General features: G+C 36.5%; 2 protein-coding genes across 5 annotated transcripts; both read right to left on the reverse strand.

Moving 5' to 3' along the window:
* Positions 1 to 1,788: 1,788 nt before the first annotated feature.
* On the reverse strand, positions 1,789 to 10,257 carry LOC145203889 (peptidyl-prolyl cis-trans isomerase FKBP10-like). Of its 4 annotated transcripts, none has more exons than XM_080076248.1 (13): positions 10,121 to 10,257; positions 9,454 to 9,558; positions 8,901 to 9,016; positions 8,619 to 8,764; positions 6,399 to 6,478; positions 5,981 to 6,090; positions 5,528 to 5,673; positions 4,894 to 5,083; positions 4,475 to 4,620; positions 4,080 to 4,281; positions 3,532 to 3,677; positions 2,941 to 3,113; positions 1,789 to 2,304 (listed from the first exon to the last, which is right to left on the reverse strand). In XM_080076248.1, the coding sequence occupies exons 2-13, from the start codon at positions 9,547 to 9,549 to the stop codon at positions 2,113 to 2,115; spliced, it is 1,743 nt and encodes a 580-aa protein (XP_079932374.1). In that variant the 5' UTR covers positions 9,550 to 9,558; positions 10,121 to 10,257; the 3' UTR covers positions 1,789 to 2,112. The 4 variants fall into 4 exon arrangements, with proteins under 4 accessions (XP_079932374.1, XP_079932376.1, XP_079932375.1 ...); XM_080076250.1 differs by lacking the exon at positions 10,121 to 10,257 and adding an exon at positions 9,902 to 9,939 and having other exon boundaries at positions 2,941 to 3,110; XM_080076249.1 differs by lacking the exon at positions 10,121 to 10,257 and adding an exon at positions 9,902 to 9,938 and having other exon boundaries at positions 6,399 to 6,475.
* Positions 10,258 to 10,811: 554 nt separating this feature from the next.
* On the reverse strand, positions 10,812 to 21,705 carry LOC145203888 (uncharacterized). The gene is made up of 12 exons (XM_080076246.1): positions 21,622 to 21,705; positions 20,738 to 20,893; positions 19,477 to 19,592; positions 18,690 to 18,790; positions 17,912 to 18,082; positions 17,079 to 17,263; positions 16,431 to 16,588; positions 15,390 to 15,740; positions 13,879 to 14,824; positions 13,079 to 13,185; positions 12,194 to 12,363; positions 10,812 to 11,539 (listed from the first exon to the last, which is right to left on the reverse strand). The coding sequence occupies exons 1-12, from the start codon at positions 21,677 to 21,679 to the stop codon at positions 11,449 to 11,451; spliced, it is 2,610 nt and encodes an 869-aa protein (XP_079932372.1). The 5' UTR covers positions 21,680 to 21,705; the 3' UTR covers positions 10,812 to 11,448.
* Between the last annotated feature and the right edge of the window lie 1,663 nt (positions 21,706 to 23,368).

Genomic DNA, 23,368 nt, shown 5'->3' on the forward strand with positions numbered 1-23,368 from the left:
AACATTGAACGGCCTTTGCCTGTCCACGAAAATTCATTCTCCTTTGCTTTTTTGTCCCCAGCCTTGCAACTTTCACTATAACGCTTCTACCAGTCAACTAAGCCTTCGTTTGCCTATAACAAACAAAATTTTCGTCTTTTTCCTGTTCTCGGTCGCCTTTATTCCCGCCTGGAATAGGACAGAGTGCTTGGGCCCATTGAAAACAAAAATGACAGAAGAATCAATACGCGAGTCCAGCAGAGCTCGTGTCCACGACAAAGCAAAAAGCGTTAACGATGTGTCACCGACGAATTTACAAGGCAGCCAGAGACGCCAAAAGACTCAAAGAAAACCTAAGTATCGATTGGTGGGTTGAAAACAATTCTGACATATTATTTTCCACCGAGCCTTAGACCCTCGATGGCAGGAGCTAACAACTATTAAAATCGAATCGGCTGTTATGTTTGGGCGTTTTTAGGGGCATCAGAGCGTGTAGGGTTATTGGCAGGTTTATTTGTGTTCGTTCCGGGCATTATAAGGTGAAATGGGTGTGCTGAGGTTGGAGGTGTCAAAGTGTTTAAACAATAATTATTTTGGAATTCTATACAAACTGTGATTAATGGCGCTAACAGAGTCATAACCGTGAAGGTGGTTTCGCTCTTTTTTTAACAGTGCTTTCAACCATTATCCCCTAATTTACCCTTTATAACCAATGCTGCTGCGATTCGAAGTACCCTTGTGATTAATGTGACAAATAACTTATTTGGAATTTTCAGGTTTGCAGACGTGAAATAAAAATGTAAGGTCAAACAACGCTTATGTAAACTGATTTATTTTAATAGAAAGAAACTGTTTCAAAATGGTGGTTTGTACGTTGTCACACACACTGCAAATAAATCACACTTATACAACTGTTTGGTGCCCAAATATATCCCTTGACACTCATCCAAGTCTTGTGGTATACCCTTAGGTTCATAGTCAAAGAAAGGTAATACGCAATGTTATATATTTTCTAGAACTTGACAAAATGTAACATTGCTAGGTTAAGTTTGCATAACCGATCTTACACATTAAAAGCGTGACAGAGAAGCCAAAAGAGCAAATGATGTAACATGCAGCATCTATTAAAATAGGTATGTGTGGACGTAATTTGACTTTCGATGCCTTTTAAAAATACAAGATTTGTGTTTTAAGGAACACTTGCAATTATTTACAACTTTTGTGTGGGCCTTCATAAGTTTAATAGATGGTGATGGTCCCGTTGAGGGGCCTTACTACATTTTTCAAGTTTGAGATGCCCCATGTATATCTAAAGTTCTTTCGACGAACGCGTGTGTAGCCTTAAGTCTTTTACCAGATAAAATGGTTGTAAATTTATACAAGAGCCAAGTGTCAGTTGATTAGAGTGTGCATTTGCAGCAACAACTTATCACATTTCGTTTGTCAATAAAAGCGTGGGGGTGTGAGGGGTGATCTTAAGAATTTTGCCGCCAATCGGTCGAACGAATGTCTGGAACTTCACTAACCCTATACAGTGGTCTATGAAAGCCAGCTAACTCAAAGATGGAGACGGTTGTTTGAGAAATACTCCTCATGCAACGAAATTTGTTTTTGGCAAAACATTGTTTAGGCCTACATGTTTGTTTCAACCCTCCAAAGATGGATTTGAAGTCGCGTAAAAATGAGTTTTGCATTTGCAAGTTTTAACTGGAAACCTCTCTACCGCCCACAAACGGATAAATATTTTACACAGCCAGTAGTCTGTCCTCGACCAATCTGTTTCAATAACTTCAACAACAACCGACAACGTTTGTAGCATAAGCAGTTGTAATAATATAAGGGGTGGCAGTTGTTGGGAATGGGATTAATACTGCTAAAAAAACCCAAGTACCACTATATGCTGAGCACGACAAAATTTGTTCAATACAGGACAGCACGAATTTCGAAACCAAGAAACGGACAGCACGAATTTCGAACCAAGAACCTTCGGTTTTGAAAAAAAAAACTAAAAAGTTTTACCCATTCATACGCATCCAAAAAAGTAATACTGCGTGGTTGTAAAAAAAACTTTAAAGATCATTGGACGACCAGTCGATGACGTAACACAGCGACTATGACGTAACAGTTATGACGTCACAGCTCTTCGTCAGCGCGGGAGCCTAGGACTGGATCATCTTTACGTAGTGTGAACTCTTCAGGGGTCAACTGCTGGTCGTCGTTTTTGTCTTGGTGTTTAAAAAGGTCGACGATCACTTCTTCACGCGGGTAGCCCGGAAGCAGTCGAGCGTGACCGCGTTCCACTTGGTCGAGCACGAAGGAAGTGAACTGGAACGAGGGTTGCGAAAAGATTGGTACAGTTTTCAATGTATGGAGAAAAAACGTCGCGATTTTAAAGTTAAAAACGTCGGCAAATACGAAAACAGTGTTAGTTTTCTCAGAGAAGCAGTACATGGAAACAAAAGAACTCTTTTTATTTTTCAGCATCAAGATTTGTACTGCGTTCTATCTTTACTCTTTTTAAGACCGAAAAAACATAGATCTAGATCTACAACAGAATGTCAAGGTAGGAAAAAAATCTGAGAGCAAGCTTTTAAACGCGTTTGGACGTTTTGTAGCGTTTTTAAGTTTCACAACCAAAAGTTAGTCAAAAGAAGTTAGTTTTCAGCCAAAGATTTGTAACAAAAACGCTGTTTAAGAAGCAAAAGTTGTTAAAGGATGTATTAAAAAACCAAACATCCGCCACAAAAGTCAGTGTAACAACCAAGAATTGGCCCGAAAAAAGTTTAGTCTACAACTAAACATTGTTCCAAAAAACTAGTACAACCAAAAATTGGTCTCAAAATCTCATTTGACAACCAAACTTTTACACGTAACACGCTTGTCTGTCCGAAAGTTATATGCTGTTGTGATTTAACAATGAACCGCATTTGTTATTTAACAACAAATTTATCTTCATCCTACCTCGGATAAAGTGAGAAATCCGTCTTCATTTTCGTCAATTGTCTCAAATAACTCCTCTTCCGATTCAGGGGGATCCTCGACCCAGTATAGCTGGAAACCATCAGGTAGAGGTGCCTCGATTTTGTGAAGATTGATGGTGAAGTTAAGAACTGCGCTGCCGGGAATTGAACCTTCTGTTCCGCGAAAGTAAAATAGATTTAAATGTTGTGAATTGCGTTAAAGAAGTGTTACAGTATTTTTAACTTTTTCACTATGTAATTTTAGAAAATTATGCAGTTTCAATTTTTTACCCTTGAAATCAACCGTAAAACTTAAAAGAGAAAAGAATGTAATATAAAAAATAGTCATTAAACTCAAGGGGCATTACATATAAATTAAATATTTCATTGTATTGCGCCTTGATCTCCAAACCATGGGTCACTGCCTCTCAATAAAAGATAAAGGCATTTCCGCTGGCCACAAAGCTACGTAAACTGATTTTTTTGCCTATAATTTTGAGTTGTTTTGTTCGTAATCATAAGGTCAAATATTTTTAAAATTAAAAACAAACTTAAGATTGGACCTAAAATAAAAAAAAATTAAAAACATTACCTCTTCCTTTTTCGCCAAAGCCAACATGTGGGGGTACAATTAAACCCCTAACCTCCCCCACACACATACCGACCAGGCCCCTGTCCACGCCCGGAATAAGTTGACGTTTTCCGAGGTATTTTCCAAAGTCCCCTGTGCTTGATTTGCTACAAAGAAAATTGTAATCTTAAGTTTTTACTTTCTCGAGCCCAAAAACGAACATTCAATACCATTAATTTTTCCAACAAATCAAAAGTATAAAATTTTCTCAAAAACTAACCATTTCTCTGCTACCAATGTAAATTCATATAATAACCTTATTCAAATAGAACCATAAAAGGAGGATTTATATTTATATAACATATTCACATATACCAAGTACAAGGATGCAAATGGTCTCTTGTTATATGGCCAAATTAGTCATGCCTGAAACTCACTCAGGCAAAAATTAAAGAAATTTTAATTCAGTAGGGAACAAATTTCATACAAACTGTTTAATTTCTTTCCTCAATTTCGTCAAGATTCAAAAAGTACCCCTTTCACAAATGATTTTAGCACATTGTCCCCACCTAGTGTCGAGCAAGGTGCCGTCCATTAATCTCATCTCGTAATCAAAAGTCAGATAATCTCCAACTTCCGCCTTCTTCGTCTCATCCGATTTACATTCCTCTGGCAGCTCGATGACGTCAACCACCACTTCGTCTTTGGGATTATGGAAATCGATGACGTGTACGTGAAACGTCAACACAGCACTAGGGGGGATTTTCCCTTCTGTTAGAATTAAGTAAAATTTAATATGGGGTCCGTTAAAAGTTTTTGTAGAAGTCAAAAAAGTTATGTAAAATAATTTTTTTTTTAATTTTTGTAAATGTAGAAGTTTTTTTTTTGGAATTTTTTTGTAACAGTAAAAGTTTTTTTTAATATGGGGTCCACTAAAATTTTTTTGGGACCCGAAAGTACTTACCAACGCCCTTCTCGCCGTAACCCAGGTGGGGCGGAAAGGTGATTGTCCGCCATTCGCCCATACAAGCCCCCTGCAGACCCGTCTCCATTCCCGGGATTACCCGCTTATAACCGATGTAAGTGTCGTAAGTTCGGTTCCGTTGATAGCTGTGTGACGTCATAGAAATAAATACACGTTAGATTTGTTGAGAATCGGGTAAATGGCGTAGTTGTAAGCCGGACCTGGTATTTCAATCCAAGTTCAGGGTTAATTTTGAATAAAACAGACTTGATTGGCTTTACACGGCTATTTTACTTTAATTGTTTTTGCTTGGTATCAAAGACTGTACCATAAACTTAAGTTTAAATAGACTTACAAGCTTAAATAGACTTACAAGCTTAAATAGACTAACATGTACCTTCTAATTTTAATTTTTTTACCTGGTATCAAACACTGTACCATCAGCCAAAGTGCCATTATAGTGATATCGAATGAAATCTGTGTCTTCCAGTTTTCGTTTGCAATCTGGAACTTCTTTAGTGATAGTAATGGTCACTTCATCCTCTGGATTGTGAAAGTCAATGATCTCAATTTTAAAGATAATTGTAGCAGAGCGAGGAATGTTTTTGTCTGTATATAAACAACCTCGGTTAAACCGGAATTGTTGAATCCAGATCTTTTGGGCAAAACTTAAGGTACAAATGACATGGGGTGTGGTAAGGCTTTAACTAATCGACATTGGTTAATCTGGATCTTCACCTAACCTGGACAAATTTGTTGATTAAAACAGGTTAAGTGTAACATAGAACAATTTTATGCAATTCAATATTATATAACTTTTTACAGAATTCAGGTTTTCGAACAAAGGTAAATAGTTGCATTTTAAGCAATATTTTATACTCAGGCTTTAAAACACATTGTATATTTATCTAACTGGGCATTTTACTTTCCGAAAGAAGAAAAAAAACTATGAAAAGATTTTTTTTGTCTCAATTATATCAGATTTATTTGTAATGTGATTTTCCACAAAAACTCTATTTTTTCACAATATTCCTAATGGCTGGGGTTACGTACCATCTCCCTTTGAACCATATCCCAGGTGCGGTGGAACCACAATAGTCCTCCTTTCACCCAGACAAGCTCCGACCAATCCTTCATCCATTCCCTTAATAACCCAACCTTTTCCCACATATGTATTGTACGTCTCTTCTTCATCATAACTGCACAAAAATGGAAAACATTTACCAGAGTTGCCATATTGTCATTATCCCGAAGAAATGTCTGTGTCTGTGTTGATGGACAACATCATAGAAAAAATGTTTGTTCTAATTTTTTTAGTAATGTCCTTATTTTCACCCAGTTTTTTAATTCTTTTACATCACATTTTTCGTTATTTGTAACTAAGTATATCAACAAACAAACTTACATGTATCACAATAAAATATCACTGTAAGAGCTTAGGTTAGTTTGTGAGACTAATTTTCTTGTAAAAATATGTAATTTTTCTTATAAAACTTTTTGTCTCACCTGGAATGAAACTTTTTTCCATTGAGTAGTGTTCCATTGTAATGATACCTCACATAATCTGAGGCTACAATTTTGCGATCACAGTTTTCAGGCAAATATGTGGTTTCCACCTGTGAGTAATGACAGACATTGTACAACTTGTAACATCACACATATTCATGCAAAGTTTGTGAGTTAAATTTGTTGCACACACCAGCATACAAGCATGTTGCCATTAGATAATAAGCAAGCAGCAACTTGGGATCACACAGAATAGGTAAGGGTTTTCAGCCTATTTATAGGTTTTCAGCCTATTACTTTTGACAAACTGGAGTGACATCATCTTGCTACACTAGCCTATTGTCTTATCACTAGCTCATTGGTTAAAACAATATGTAAAAATTTTTCTGCAATCAAAACCAGTAATTTTGTCGCTCACCTGAATGGTATCATTATCATTCCAAACGTCCAGCAGCAAAAAGTTAAAAAGAAGTGTTGCGTTGGGTGGGATGCCATCTTCTGAAAATCAAAAATTGAAATAAATCAACTGACGCAACTTATGGCCACTGCTCACTGGGTTGAAATGCTAAGTCTAATTTTATTAGAAACTAGAATGGTGGCTTTCTGATATACTACCATTTTATATATTCTATACGATATTTACCAAATTACTATACACATCATTTGATCTACACATATGATTGTTTTTGCAAACAAAAACGAATGGGTCCCCACACGCGTGTTTGTGCAGATTTACGGTAAACAAATGTTGCGTTGATTTTTAGATTTTTAAGGACGAATTTTTAGAATGCATTAACCCAACAATAAAAAACTTTTGTTTGTATTCTTTTTGCGCTATTATTGTCATATAATTACAAAAACTTTAAAAAAGAACAAAAAAATAATTTCAATTGATTCTCTTGCTTTGACCCAGATATTGTCGTCCAAGGTCAGGTTTCAAACACATTTTTTTTCTAGAAAGCTGTAACAGTTGTGTTACAGACACTTTAAATTAAAAAGCAATTTGCTACAAGTGTATACATAACAAATTGTTTTTCATTTAACTTTGTTTCGCAAAACGAGTAACCTCTCAGGGTGCACACGCCAAACACTGTTTGACCTTTTGACACCGTTTTCAATAGCACGCCGTCCTTAGTGTTCAACAACACCGTTTAACCTAATTTATACATGCCTTGAGTATTGATTCCTAAATTGATAGCAAAAAAACGCTACGTTATGACGAAAGAAAGTTATGAACTGTGTTAGTAATACCTACTAGTTGACCTTAAGTAACCCGTGGTCATGCGGCGGCCAACCTGACAACGAGCATTTAAAAAACATTTATCTTGCAAAAATGTCAAGTTTATTTTTTAATCTTTTTTTATTAACAAAGTTTTGCTTGACATATACGAAACCGAAGCACGCTTGTTAGGTTTAAATCACGTCATAGGTGTGAAACCTTTGCCAAAACTGAAAATGTGAGTGATAACTTAATAAAACGAAATAGCATTGCTGTGCAAACAGCTGATTTCTAATCACCGAAACGACATGTCATAAAACGTCTGTCCGACGTCAAGCTGAGCCCTCCTGCTATTGTAAACCAATGAGTTACTCTCTTGGGACTTCTGCCTACAGTGTCTTTCTTGACCAAACCAGCGTTGGACACATTTACGTTTCTGGGGCCTGTGGGTGAACCGCTGGGTCATTCGGGGTCAAACTTCTGGAGGATCAAGTTCAGATTAATAACTAACATGTGTCCAAATTTAAATAAATTAGAAGCACTCTTTCTTTACCAAACGAGCGTTACAAACCAGTGTTAAACATTTTACGTTTCTGGGGCCTGTGGGTGAACCGCTGGGTCATTCGGGGTCAAACTTCTGGAGGATCAAGTTCAGATTAATAACTAACATGTGTCCAAATTTAAATAAATTAGAAGCACTCTTTCTTTACCAAACGAGCGTTACAAACCAGTGTTAAACATTTTACGTTTCGGGGGCCTGTGGGTGAACCGCTGGGTAATTCGGGGTCAAACTTCTGGAGGATCAAGTTTAGTTTAATAACTAACATATGTCCAAATTTGAATAAATTTGAAGCACTCTTTCTTTACCAAACGAGCGTTACAAACCAGCGTTATGCATTTTACGTTTCGGGGGCCTGTGGGTGAACCGCTGGGTAATTCGGGGTCAAACTTCTGGAGGATCAAATTTGGATTATTAACTATCATATGTCCAAATTTGAATATATTTGAAGCACTCTTTCTTTACCAAACGAACGTTACAAACCAGCGTTAGACAGAAAAAAGAAAAAAAAATACGGACAAAAACAACATGTGTCCCCTTCAAGGAAGGGGACCCATAATAATTTACATTTGACTCTAATGATTTATGATGTAAGACTTATATGAAATAAAATCATTTTGACATTAAAAAAATAGAATGTTTTTTTTAAAGTTAATGATTTTTACAACATTCCACTTTAATAACAAACAGTAATTGCAATGCAGAATTCAATACTTAAATCATTTTTCAATATTAAACTTAAATCGTTTTCTTTTTCAAACATCAATTAATACCCAAACATTTTTAAGACCTAAACTTTACATTACATGAACTATTTGTATATTTGTATCAAAAAGTATCATTTTGTTAATCTTTCTAACCTGTTCCTTCAGCCCCATATGCAAGCTCGGATGGAACAGAAATAAGTCGTTGTTCATTCAAACACATTCCGATTAATCCTTTGTCCATTCCTAGTATTAGCCAACCAGTTCCAACATAAGTGTCGTATGTAGAACCTCGTTCGTAGCTAAAATACAAGTAATAGTTTCAGCACATTAATAGAAATTCAAACTTTATGCATAAAATGTTGGATACTTATAAAAAACATTGTACTTTTACACAAATCTTTAACTACCACAAATGGTGTATATGTTTACACAAACCTTGAATCAAAATATGTTCCATCAGTTAACATCCCATAGTAATGATATCTAACAAAATCTCCCGATTTAACCTCTCGAACACAATTCTCTGGCTTCCAAATCACATTGATTGTTATCTGCGAAACAAAACAACATATTACCAACATGACACCCTTCTCCCAATGTGCTTTGGTACGACATTAATGGTTAGTATTACTGTATTGTGAGTAAGTGCTGTAAAATGTGACAGAATACAATATAAAATATTCACTTTGAACATATATATATTTGGTAAGTGAAGACAAATCCGTTTGGTTACCACCCTGTTAAACAGGCTGATTTTTGTAGTTGGCTATGACATTACACTTACATTTATTTTGAACATATTTTATTGTATTTAAAAATTATTAAAACACATTTGTAAGAGTAAAACACATTCTACAAAATAGTGCAAATTTAATGAACTAATATGTGGCCATATCTGTAAGCAATATAAAAACTGCCACATACTTAAAGCTTCCATTTGGCTATAAAGCAACATATTCACACAAAAATGATTTAGAAGAAAACCTACATCAACATTTTCTTCTGCACGTTCTTCTGCTCTTGTAAGTAAAATTAAAAATGAACCTGCAAGAATTGACCTTAACAAGTATCCTCCACACTTCATAATACAATCCTGTATCAAGTACAAAAGTATTATTTCAATTTAAGCCAAATTATATACAAGTGCTAGAATAGATTTTGCAAAAAGGCACTGATTTCAATGCAAGGGAAAGACAGTTAACCAGCAGTCTACAAAGGAGAATCTTAACTGTTAAGGTGTGCAATGAAACATCAGGATTTAAGTATCTTTCATTCCTTTATTCTTAAGTTAGGCCACTGTTTACCAACTTACAACAAAACTATGTCAGTCTGATTGTATTAAAGCATTAAATATTTATTTTAACACGTCAAGCTGTGATAAACAAAAAGGTGAGAAAGTATCGCCTCTACTTTATTTACAACACAGGAAATAACACCTTTTATATATACATGATATAGTTTTGATGAAAAATCAGTAATCACAAGTGTGCGCTTTGCATCATTTCTTTTCGAAGACAAAAGTCCAGTCTTAATATTCTGTACCTGAACGACGATAAGGTAGTTAATTTGTGCAATAGGACATTAGGACTAACGTAAATATCGTAAAATTGATAAGCAAGATTCGTGTACTGTTTCTAAACATATATATTAAATACCACAAAAACAGCTCTAGTTGCATCTAACTGGGTTTCAACTAGCCGAAGAAACTAAATGAATTGCTCATGTAGATTTCACAGACACGCCTTCAGCGCATGTTAACTGCCTGTCTGCAGTTTACCGGCGCACATACAATAAAAAAGGAAACCAACTTGCCGAATTCCTTGCAAAATCTGGCGCGACGATGCTTATTCGAGCACGACGCGCAGTCAAGCATGCGAAATTGTTGAAGCGGAACAACACGTGCGCGTGTTAGCTCAAGCAGAAAGTATAAACAATTTAGGGGAAAAATATGAACAGGAAAAAGTTTGACTGCATTATAATAATAAAACTATTAATAATCGAATAGCCGTTTTAGTTTCAGAACCTATTGGACTCGTCCCCCCTTTTTTTTCAAAAAAAACGGGTTTTTGAAACCAAATCGCTAAAGAAAAATAAAATCTGTTTTTATTCCTATATTTGTCGAAATATTCCAGTCTAAACTGGCTTGAGCACGTTTAGCTTCTTTAAAAAAACCTCTTAAATTGTGTCATGTGCAAAAAGTCGATGTTTAATCTGGAGGTCGAGTTTTAATAGCTAATATTGTAACATTGTTTTAAACATTGCCGTCTGCATAGTTTGAACTTTAATCTTTAAAAGAAAGTTATTTCTATAAACGAAAATTCTATTTTAAAATATTTGACTCAATGAAAAGATGCAAAGAGGTTTATTAAGAAAAACAGCGCAAAAGATTATTGAAAGCATAAAAGCACGATAACATGTAGCAACAAATTTCACAAACTACGCGATAGAAACTGAATACTACGATTAATAAAACCCCTCTACTAATTATTGCAGGTAATAGGTGCTAATTGATACTTGGAACCGCCAGTATAGGTTGCTGAACACTTTCAACTTATATTCTCGCCGTATTCAAATAGAATCATAGACAGATGAATAATAAAAAAACATAGAAATCAATTGCATTTTTTGGCTGTTTTTATTATCATTACGTTTATTGTTAACGGTTTTAAATTATCATTGACCCCAGTTTATGTCGAAAAATCATGTTTTGAACTTTTAAATGTTTCGTTTTAATACATTGGCCCATCAAAACAACTGTTAGAAACCACACACCACATGGCTTAATAACCATTGTACAACCACTAAGTTATACTTTTAATGTACGGCGCAATGTAACTACAACGGCAGGCTAAAACAAAAGCCCAAATGCATATTGTTAGTTTTTTTTGATATATCTAACACCCAAAGATCAACTATTAACAGGTTTTTTAAAGGTTTGACATCTTGGAATTGGTAAGAAAAGTCATTCATCCCGAAATGTTAATCAACCTGACGGACATGGATAGTTATTGCAGTCTTGTCTTTCAATGTCAATTCTATCATGAGTACAATTCGCATCAAAAGCACCAGGGCATCTAGAAATATAGAAAATATGTTTTCAAAATATAACTCTTGGATCAAGTTTGTTAACAATATAAATAGAATTAAATTCTGCACCTCGATCGCACAATCTTTGCGCTTATAAAAAAAAGATATAGGCCCTAACATATAACCTTGGTTGTATATTTGACTACTATAAGCAATTAGGCTCTACCATGCCCGGTTTTCTAAGATTTATACTTAATTTAATAAACACTTTACCAGAAAGAAAACGATTGCCCATTTAAAAGTTTCAATTTTGGATTACGTTTTTATTTTGTCTCTCTTTTTTTCACAGTAAGTTGGGTGAAAAGGCTGTTTTTAGCTTTGAGTAAATGTAACAAACAAAATATTTAACACTAGTTGCTTAAACCAACAAATATTCAAGCAAAAATATCAGAGCCAGTATTTATGTGAAAAACATGACTACGTTTCGACAAGTGCTATTGTCATCATCAGGTCTTTGAAATACTGGCTCCGATTTTTTTGCTTAAATTATTCAAAAACGTGAATTGTGTGCGTAAAAAATTAAAATTATTTAATTTCTGACGGGAAAATCACAATTTCTTTACAGTTATTCTCATTTTTGCTTCAAACTGGTAAAAAACTGATAAAAAAACTAGTAAATATGTTCCCTAGAATTCACACACCTGACTCGAAGTCTCTGAGGTGCTTGTCGGTCACCAGGGGAACGACAGGGTTTAGGGCATTCCCCCCAGCTACCCCATTGAGTCCAATTCTGGTCATTTGGCACGGGGCAATTTTTGACAAAGCAAGATTCACTGATCGAGTCTGAACCAGGACAACTACTGGAGTCAACCTGCGAACAAAACAAGCTTGAAGGATCTGTAAACCAGCGATAAATTACCATCCAAAGGATTTAGTCCAGTGGTGGGATTCAGCCGGTTTGCATCACGAAATTTTATGAGATCAGCGAACCGGTTAGCAATACTGGTTACTGTCAATGGACTTTTTGCAACAGAACAGACTGAAAAATATGACTTTTGAGATAGAACCGGGTGACAAAAAAATTGAATTCCACCACTGATCTAGTCTAGTCCCGTTGTTAAAATTGTTTGTAGCCTTTACATCACACTATATTCTTACATTGTTATTAGGAAACTATCTTGGGACACACTTTGAGGGCAAAGGAAAAAGTTGTTTATAAGTTTTTACACCTGAATATGATGGACAAAACTGCTTTTGGTATGGAATAATTTTAAAATAAAGTTTTAGTGTTGTCTTACACACTGGCATTTTACCAACAAGCCCTAAGCATGAGTTTAAAGTTGTTCTTTGCTAAATCAAATAATTATGATCCATTGCTTTTAGGCAATGACGAGTTTATCTAATTTCCGGCTTGGTGATTGTTTTTAGTGCAATTGTGTCGCTATGCTTTTTTTCACCAAGCGAAATAAACTCAACTCAACTCAACTCAACTCAATTAACATACTCTAAAGTAAGTTAAATAAGAAATATTGCGACTATAGGAACACAAAAAGTGGATACAATTTTGCGTGTCCTGTAAGGCTTACCGTTTGTGATCCGATTCGGCAAGTTCTTTGCCTTGAGCGGGTCCCTCCAGGTCCACAAGACCGTGTGCAGATCGACCACTGGTTGTATGCAGACCAAGTTGCGCCACCTGAAATCAACGGGAAAATGTTTGAATTTTTGTTTTGAAAACGCAAATAATGTGATCAATAACGCTATGTCACTGCATAGTGTATAAGCTGAGAAAAATTGTTCAAAAAAAAAAACTTTTTTTTTTAATTTTCAAAGGCTACTACAGGTCATGGAAAACTTCGTCAAATCAACTGGATAGGCATAAGTCGTGGATTCGAATTCCACCATAGACAGGGTTTTCGAAGCACAGATCACTGCATTCCAATGCTTAACAGGACTGTCGAACTCAAATTTGTACTACGCCCAATTCAAAATTTCAGTTGTACTGCCATACATGGGCGCCGGCAGAAAATTTTGCAAGAGGGGGCAAATTTTGGCTGATACTTTACCGCATCAAGAATTTGCTACATATGAAGCCATAAATCGTGTACTTTACAATTGAGTTGCCTAAAAGTTAAAGCATTGAACGACGTCACAAATCCCCGCGCTGCCAATTTAATTAGGTTTGCTGCTAAATATGTTAAATTGAGGTACACTGAAATTCCAAGGGGGGGGGGGGGGGGGGGGGTAAGTGCCCCCTCTTGCCCCTACGTGGCGGCGCCCATGCTGCCATATGACATTTATTTCATACTTATCGTTACAAAAAAGATTTTGTAACCTCTACCACAACTTATAACAAATCTACAAACAAAGTGGTTAATAGATCACTTACATTGCCCCTGGTTGCATTGCTCTTGTTCCAAATAGTTTGAGCCGAACAGACAAATGCAAGCCTGGTTTTGCACTATAGAGTTAGTCTGGCCGTTGTAAAGACATCTACGCATTCGTGAGCGCTGACCATTGCACTGTAAATTACAACCTGACCAGCCTGACCAATCTCCCCAGCTTATTGCATCCGGCACCGGGTCCTGGAGACAGCCTCCATCAAAGCAAGGTTCGTTTTGTGTTGGAGTAGGTGGGGGGCATTGACCTCCTCCAAGGCAGACACGAGACCTTTGACGTGTGCAAGATTGAGAGCATGTGTTCCATGCACCCCAGGCGCCCCAGTTGCATTGTGGATTCTGACAAGACACCGTAGATGTACTAGAACCAGGGCATCCAGTACCGCCGGCCTGGCCATTTCGTTGACACTGCCTCTCCCGGTTACGAGTACCAGACGTTCCGCAAAGACCCGTGCAGTCTGAGGTGAACTGCCAACCACTCCAGGTACCGCACGGGAACCGGTTGCATTGGTCAGTTTGGGTCGACGAGCCTGGACATTGATTGCTCTGTTGATTGTTGGTTGTATAGCAAAATCGCCTTCTGGACCTCAGACCAAGCGAGCCACACGGACGTGAACATATCGACCACGGTTGCCATGGCCTCCAGGACGCACACGTAAAACGGTTGCATGGCCTCTGTTCTTGTCCTAAACCTGGACAGTTAAAACCCGAACATCTCCTGGTACGAATACTGACCCCTAAAGTGCCGCAAGTGTACGAACAAGGACCAAATTGTGACCATTGCGACCACTGAGCACAAGGGCCAGAGTCACAAGGCCGAGAATCAGTCGTAGCGCCGGGGCAACCTACAGGAGAGTTGCAAATACGAGTACGTCTGGACAATCCTGGTCCACACACCGAGCTGCATCTGCTCCATGGACCCCAAGGTGCAATAAGCTGTCAAAAATAATCAGGGTAAATGTTTTATGCAAGGCTGAAACAATAGCATAGAATATTGGACACAAAAGTGACATACAGTAAACCGCAGTTATTCTGAACCGTTTGGACCCAAATTTCGTCCGGGTTACAGGGAGATTCGGATTAACCGATGTCGATTAGTTCACCTTTACCACATTACAAATCATTTGTACCTCGAGTTTTATCCGAACTAGGCGAAGATCCGGATTAACCGAATCCATTTTACCGAGGTTTGCTGTATTTTGTTATATAGGTACGCTTTTCACTTCACTGCGAAAGTCCATAACATGGGCCTTGTTAAGTGTTAGCTATGTTGAGAGTGGTTCTATTATATCGTTTGTGGGTCTAATCAATTTCAGTAAATTGAAGCCAAAACAAAAATTAAACTTCGTAAAGCACAGTAGATGTAGGAATTACCTTTTGGCAGATATTTGTACTTAGTCTCATGGCATTTAGCAAAAACTACACTTCGGAATATATCAAACGGCTTAATATTGACTTGGACTTGCCAATGTTCTAAAATCTAAACCATTGTAAAACTTACTCGTTTCTTATGGTAGCACGCGTGTTGTTTGCAGCAGTTCTCAACCGAACTGAAAAGCGGAGTGAGACCAGGAATTGGAAAGTACAAGTACGGACAATAGAACTGGGAATAAGCCACCCCGGAAAGACCGCCTCCGCCGCCGATAAGGAATGGAAAGAGACTAGAAAATGTTGGAGTCACCCCACTTGTTGCTGCAGACAAGTCGGCCAGTTGTGGGACAAGAGCCAAATAATTTGGACAGCATCTTCCGCTGGGACAGTTTAAAAGGACGCTTGAAACTGTGTCAGAATCCGTTGGACATTTGCAGGGCAGACGACGGTAGATGTTCGGATTGAAGGAAAAGTCATTGAACTGTAGGCAAAAAAATCAAAGGTTCATATCTAAGATATCTAGCTATGCCTCAGATTTAAACTTAGGACTTATTGGCTTGCATGAAACAACAGCCATACACTGATGTCGACAGAAACGCTTTTACTTCACTCGCATGGTTTGAGGTTCAAATGCCAATAACACTTTTCGGAGTGAAATCATTGAGAGGAAATAATTTTTAGGTGATTTTAAAATAGAACATGTACATGTTTAACCAAAGATACTTAAAATATTTCAATTATTTGTTTACCACCCAGCTAATCTGTATAACATCTTACTGATTTGAAGGTTAATTGTCTTCCTCCTATGTGGGTATACGTGTGTCTAACTATTTCAAATAAGATAATTTGTTTTCAACTAAAAGAGCTATAGTAACTACATCAAAATTAAGCAAGCTTCCCCCCCCAAAAAAAACAAAATTCGATTGAACAAGACAAAAAATGACGTTTTAGTTTAAAGTTGCGAATTTAAGACTTGTGTTTAAAAAATCAAAAATCAGACGTTAATTGTTTGTCTCTCGTTTTAAATATCTTTGGATGGAAAAACAAGAGTGATAGTTTTAGCAAGATCTTAAATGTGCTCCTCAAAAAACAAACTGTTCTCCAATGACCACAAAACACTACCACCAAGAAACAAAAGTACAAACAAATAAACAAACAGAGCATAACTTACAGCAGCACATTGTGTTTCTTCTATTCTGTCGGTGTTTAACTCTGGGTAGAGGTCGACTCCATTATACGAGTATGGAAGGTCTGTCCTGGGGTAGACACACTCATTATCATCAGAGTTGTAACAGCAACCCTTTAACGAGCATTGCAGTTTGGTGATACCTGTAAGCAGTTTACATGTTAATCCCTGGCCCTTTTTCAAAGTTTTTGCCCGACTTTATCAGGTATATCAACACAATTAAAATAAGTGTAAAAAAAGTAGGATTACAGTTTTGTGCTGAAACGAAAGAAAACAATGTTTAGAGGAATTTGTCGTCAATAAAAAAACTGTTTATTTATTAAGTTTTAGGTAACAATTAGGTGCAACAAGTGTAAATTTGAAAATACTGTTTTATTAGTGATAACTAGGTACCATTAAAACGTTAAGTTGAAACACTGGTTGAGCTATAAACGTACGAAGTCAAATCAGAAAAGTTTGCTTAATTCTAATAGAGGGCGTAAAGAGCACAGTTTTTTGGGGAAGTAGATTAAACGTTACGAGTGAAATTTTTAAAGTTAACAAAGTTGTTAAAAAAGTAAAAACTGTTTTGAATTCTTACGTTTTAGCTATACTTGAGTTTACTTATATTTAAAAAATACTTGGTTGTTGTACCTTCCCAGCCGCATTTCGGGTTTCGGAAAAGTGGAATGTTAAATGCGTTTGTGATGCGACACAAAAGCGTTTGATTGAAGTTGAAAGCTGTGTCAAGTACATTTTCGAAAACATCAACCACAATTTGTTGGAAGAAAGGATTCCAACCGCCGGGGGACGAAGCTGAAATGGAGTAGGCAAACGATCTAGAAACATAAGAAACAAGTGTTATGAAAGCCACAAAAACCTGGAGACCTCATATTTAGGCCGAATTGTAGTGGTGTACTAAATTCCCCCTATTGGTCTTTTATGAGTCTAAATACGGTGTAGCTACAGCGCGTTTTGGTATCATCCACCAACTGTGCCCTTTACTGTTTTGCGCTTCATAACGTTTTAATGTTGCGCAGCTATTTCCGGCTTGGTGATTGTTTTAGTGCAATTGTGTCGCTATGTGTTCTTTCACCAAGCGAAATAAACTCAACTATTGCAACAAAATACTGGTGTGTGGCCACAGTGTGTACATCTAATGTTGCTCACAGTAGTCCTCAGTGTACTCGTTGAGCTTATGTGTATACCCAGACACATTAAAATCTACAGTGTGCACAAACTGGTGTGTGGCCACAGCGTGTACATCTAATGTTGCTCAAAGTGGCCCTCAGTGTACCCAGGGAGCTTGTGTGAATGTGCAGACACTTAAAAATTTACGCTGTGCATAAACTGGTGTGTGGTCACAGCGTGCACATCTAATGTTGCTCACAGTGGTCCTCAGTGTACCCAAAAAGTTTGCGTGTATGTCTAGACTTGTGAAACAAATTAGGAGAATAATAGCAACAAGGCTTTTTGTCCTCACTTACACATAAGTACGCGATGTGGGTCCATAATAGCAAACTGGAGCTCCACCAAGATAACCAGCACCGAAAGCAGCTTTATGCAAGAAAAGTTGTTTGTCGAAGCAACAACGTGGATCTCTGAAGCAACTTAGCGGATTCACTTCAGCATCTGGATAGTTGACCCCGCATGGAGTTCTGAAAGGGAAAAAACGATTATCGATTTAGTTTTGGATTTTCTAATCCTTCGCAAAAGAGGGGTTAGGTTTGTATGGTAAGGTTATGTTAGAAATCGCAAAAATACTGTGTTTTATGTGGATTTTCTGTTATCATTAACGAGAGTGCTTTCTAATCAGAACTTTTCGATAAATAGTGCTAAACGAAATATATTTCACCAATGTGGGCATCGTCAGTGGCTTTTATTCAAATAAATTTATTAATGATTCTGATTAGGAAATGTAACTTCAAATAAAAGGTTGAACATTGCAAAAATCTTCAGTTTTAGAATGATTTTTTTAATTATTATTTAAACTTTAAAGAAAAGGTTAAAAATTGCAAATGTAGGATACTGGGTTTGAAAAGCAGTTGTCAGTGGTGCTAGTGTTAAACTTAATTGTTAAATTGACAGAAGTTAGCTTAAATTTATTTAAATTTTGGTGAAACACTTAAAATACTTCACCCAGAATCTATGACCTTCATATACATACGGTAAAAACCGTGGAACAATTTCTTTGCCTAATGTTGCGACATATTGGCCAGTGTCGGTATTCAAATATTTTTTAAGTAATAATCACACTCAACTTACCTGTGGCAAACTGGAGTCTCGACTGGACAAGTTGGAAAGTCGATAAGCAGAGCAACAGTTTGATAATTAAGCGCCCTTCCAGTAACCGTGTTTGCCGTAGACTGCAACAGACAAGCGTTGTAAGCATTATTACACAATCTTATTTTACTTGGTATTCCACAAAACATTTTATGAATTTGCCTGCATGTCCTTAACAAAGCATCAGTAAAATGTTATTCGCTCTTCAAAACAAGTAACTTGTTTCTATTTCAATAATAGACAAAAGCACAGAGACTAAAAATTTTCGATTTTTGTTTGTTAAAATTTGTCCTGAGATAAATTACACAAGAAACGGACTTAAACAGTAGCTTTAATAAAAACCAAATTGCCAAAGATGTAGAACAAAACGTACTCATTTTATTATCATGAGAAAACATTTATGTTTCGTACGTTATGCTGTGGTATACTTAAAACTAGTATCCAATCAGCCTAAATATAAAATAAAACCTGAAGAAAAATCTACTACTGTGAAATAAAAATAATTCATTTGAGCAAACTATTAAAAAGTGGCGTTTGGTGGCGCAAAGAGCACTGGCTAAAAGCAAAAAAAATGTTCGGGCGTATTTGTGCGATAGAAAGCTTTTTTTACCCCGGTCCTGTCTTACTTTGTCTTGCGCCAGTGCTCTTTTCGCTACTTATCTTCTTTTAAAAAATAGAAAGTATGTTTCTTTTTATTTTGTTCCCAATGCTTCAAAAAAGTTCTTTTTAACAAATTTTTTTCTGTCTTACAAAGCACGCATATACTTACTTCATCGACTACTCCGCCGAGTTTTCTTGCTTCTGCAACAACTGGTTCAATGTCAGCAGGTTTTGTGATGGACGGCAAACCGCTTTCTGCACTTGCTACAATACTTGCAATATTACCTGTAACAAGCATCATGTAATGAAAAACGCAAACCAAAAGTCCATGAAGTTTAAAGTTTAAATACCAGTTTCGTTAGACAAAATTACTGACAATTTGGTATTCAAGATTTCAAAATGTGGCTTAAGAAACAGGGGTGTCCAACTCGAACACACCGCCGTGCCAATTTTGGTTTCAAAATATACTCGCGTGCCAGCCTTTGGTACTTTTTCCAAACCATGTCTTAAACGTCTTAACGGCACGGGCTCAATCCGAATATTTGGCCAATAGAGCTTTTAGATGTTGTTATGTACGTTTGGATTACCGATTCGTAAGCCGTGTTCAATGTCCGTTTGCAAAGCACTGCAACGGCCCAAACTTGATTCAAGATGACCTAAGTTTCGGTCAGCTATATTTGAAACGTGAATTGGTTTTACTTTTATTTCCTGCGTAACAAGTTCTTTAAAAACTAAATCGTTGTTAAAATGACTGATTCGGCAAATCGTCCTTTCGGTATGTGCATACGTTATTGGACGCACAGCAAACACCCCAACCACACAAAGAAATGTATCAAGTGACTATTTACAATATAATGTGACAGAAACTACAGGCTAAAACACAGAAGGTATCGGCGCCATTGATCAAAAGTCGCACCCCTGGCATTTTTTTGAAGCTCTACGTCTATGGCAAGGAGGCTTTAAATTTCTCAAAAACGAACAATTTAATTAGTAGATTAACCACTGGTAATCTTTACAGAGGTTAGAATAAAGGCCAAGAAGAATCAATAGAAATAAATTTAATTGCTTGACAAATGTTTACTCTCTGAATGTGCAAAAGCTCGCGTGCCATTTTTAAATGCTCTGCGTGCCACTTTTGGCACGCGTGCCACGTGTTGGACACCCCTGGTCTAAATATATGTTGTTATATTTTAGAATTTGAAAAATCTTTTTTGTAACAAACATTGTATTTTTTTGTTTAACTTAACGTTCAAATAAGAACACGCTCTCAAACGTAAGTAGGCAAAAAATAAATAAACAACTTATCATTAACATTTCATCAAACAACGAACACCTTAACACAGCTTGGGTTAGTTTTCGTTGGGCAAAGCATTAAACGCACAGGTTCAAAAAACGCGTTAAATTATTTCCAACAGTAACAAACAACTCACTTGGGTTCGGATTCTGATAACAGTTTGGAGTTGCAGAAGAATCCCAGCAACAATTTGAGACGCTCACACATTCGGATTGTGTTGGATTTTGGACGTTACCACATGTTGCGCGTTTTGACCTGATAGGGGCCGGATTCGGGCAACCAACTTGGGCGTCTGTATTTTGAAAGCATTGGGATAAGTTAGGAGCATGCAGGTATTGTACGCTGTTTTGATCGGTAAGGTTACATCAGTGCAGTTGGTGGACAATACATTGGCCCAGTTGTGAGATTCAGCCGGTTCGCACCGGTTCTACAGAACCGCCTCACGAAATTTTATTAGATCAGCGACCTGGTTATTATTAATGGTTACTGTCAATGGACGTTTTGTAACAGAACCGACTGAAAAGCATGACTTTTGTGATAGAACTGGCTGACAAAGAATTTGAATTCCACCACTGCATTGGCCGCATTAGAAAGCAGGCAAAAAACACGACAGTATGGTTATTTGGGAGTAACAGTTGCTAAAAGCTAAACCCCACTACAACTTAGGTTTTACGTTTGTAATTTATGCAACATATTGACAAACTTTTACTTTTTGAAAACTGCATTTGATGAAACATCTTATCAGTCAAGATACTAACATTGGTTGTATGGGCAAGTATAGCCAGGCTATGGTACTCAGTTTAATTGAAGAAGCAATAATATTGGCATTTTAAGTTTTCAATTTCGGCAACAAACTTGACAAAAGTTTTACTCCTAAAAACTGCTTTTAATATGATGAGTGTCGCAAATTTTAAATGAAAAAATACTCGTGGCAGTTTAACGCCGAAGGGCCCATCTTAAAAACTGCGGCGACAAACAATGTTCTGACGATTTGATTGGTGTGTAAATGATCTGACTTACCTACTGCAAAAATGCTGCAGGCTACCACCAAAGCACACAGCGAAATTGTCCTAACCATTTTGCCCTGAAACGACACGAGTGATAGGTTAAGTAAGGTTATGTAACATAAACATTCAAATTAAAGACTTAACCGATAGTTTTTTAATTGTCATCAAGTTTGGGCAGAATATAAAAGTTTATAAAGTTCTTTTTGTGGCCTAGTTTTGAAACAAATATATCCTTCTGATTTTAATTGCTCATGTAATGTGACAATTTAATTGTTTTTATGCTCAAACGTGCAAACATTTAATGAATAATAATTGTTTTATGACGGATAAAACAAAAAAATGTCACGTTACTTTTTAACGCAAATTACTTTTAGAAAACTTGGGGTTTAAACTTCAAATTTAAGACGTATCATAAGAGTTATAACTATAGTTTAAAGAAAACAAAACTTGGCTTCGCAAATTTATTATTCTGAATTTCTATACCAATGTCTTAGCGAACCAATTAATTCATTTGTAGAAACTTTTACAAACAACTACAAAAACCACTAAAATGCATTTTACAAGTCTAAACATGCAGATACAACACATAAACCTGTCATCATTTACATCGTTCAATCTGCAGGTATTTCGGTTCTACCACTACTTCAACTTTGGCGCGTCTCTTATATAAGGTTACTTCTCTCCGGGAACTTTTTTGCTGCGGAGAAAAAATACTTTTCGACTGGTTCGCGGTGGTACAAGCCGCCAACATGAGCAAAGTTGAAAGTCAAAACAGATTATGAATAGATTCGCTCATTTTGTAATTAATACCGATTCGTGTTTGTCATAGCATGCATTTACAGGTTTGGCTCAAAAGTATTTTAAATTAACAAGGAGTTGACAAAAAATATACACAAAACAATCACTTTTTGCCAAGTTAAAAAGTTGTTTCTAAGAACAGTCGTAAACAATGCAAGGCTCTATGCATAGTATTACCCAAAAAGACAAATTTATGTTGAAACTATCTAAAAACGTAAAAATTAGAAAAAAGTTTTTGTATTACAGTATTCATACGTCTGGATAAATACTTTTTGAAAAGTATTTTTTTAATTTTTTTTTTGCCTTGATATGAATTATTCCGCTCTCATTTCGTTGTTAAAACGGAAATTTGTGTATTATGTGTCAATATATTCAACAACATTTTTTTCATCAATATATTCAACAAAATTTTTTTCATCAATATATTCAACAAAATTTTTTTCATCAATATATTCAACAAAATTTTTTTCATCAATATATTCAACAAAATTTTTTTCATCAATATATTCAACAAAATATTATATTTTTTTTAGCCTATCAGGAAAACCACCAGGATAAAACGAATAATGCAAATTTTGAACTTATTCTCGCACGGGGTCAGAGCGTAAAAAGCACACATCTTTGTACGTGACTGCATGCCTTTTGGCTTAAGGAGAATCACTCAAGGCTATCACAAGGTGTTTTCCTGTCCGAAAATTACCGGTTGGCGTACGTCTGCAATTAAGGTGAGGCTTATTTCGCTTTATCTGCAAGTTTTCGGCTATTTTGGTTCGATTTTGATCCGGGGAAAATGGTCGTGATTGCCGTGACAGGAATAAATCACTTCTAGTTCTGGTTGGTTACTATGTTGTGCTCGGTTCGTCGTTGAAAACAATTATGTTTTCGCAGAAGATATGGACTATCGCAAGACCTATTTTGAATCAGTATTTTTCAAGTTAGTATCATGATTTTTAGGCTCCTGT

The sequence above is a fragment of the Phallusia mammillata genome, chromosome 8 (assembly GCF_965637545.1).
Source record: "Phallusia mammillata chromosome 8, kaPhaMamm4.hap1.1, whole genome shotgun sequence".
NCBI lineage: Eukaryota > Metazoa > Chordata > Ascidiacea > Phlebobranchia > Ascidiidae > Phallusia > Phallusia mammillata.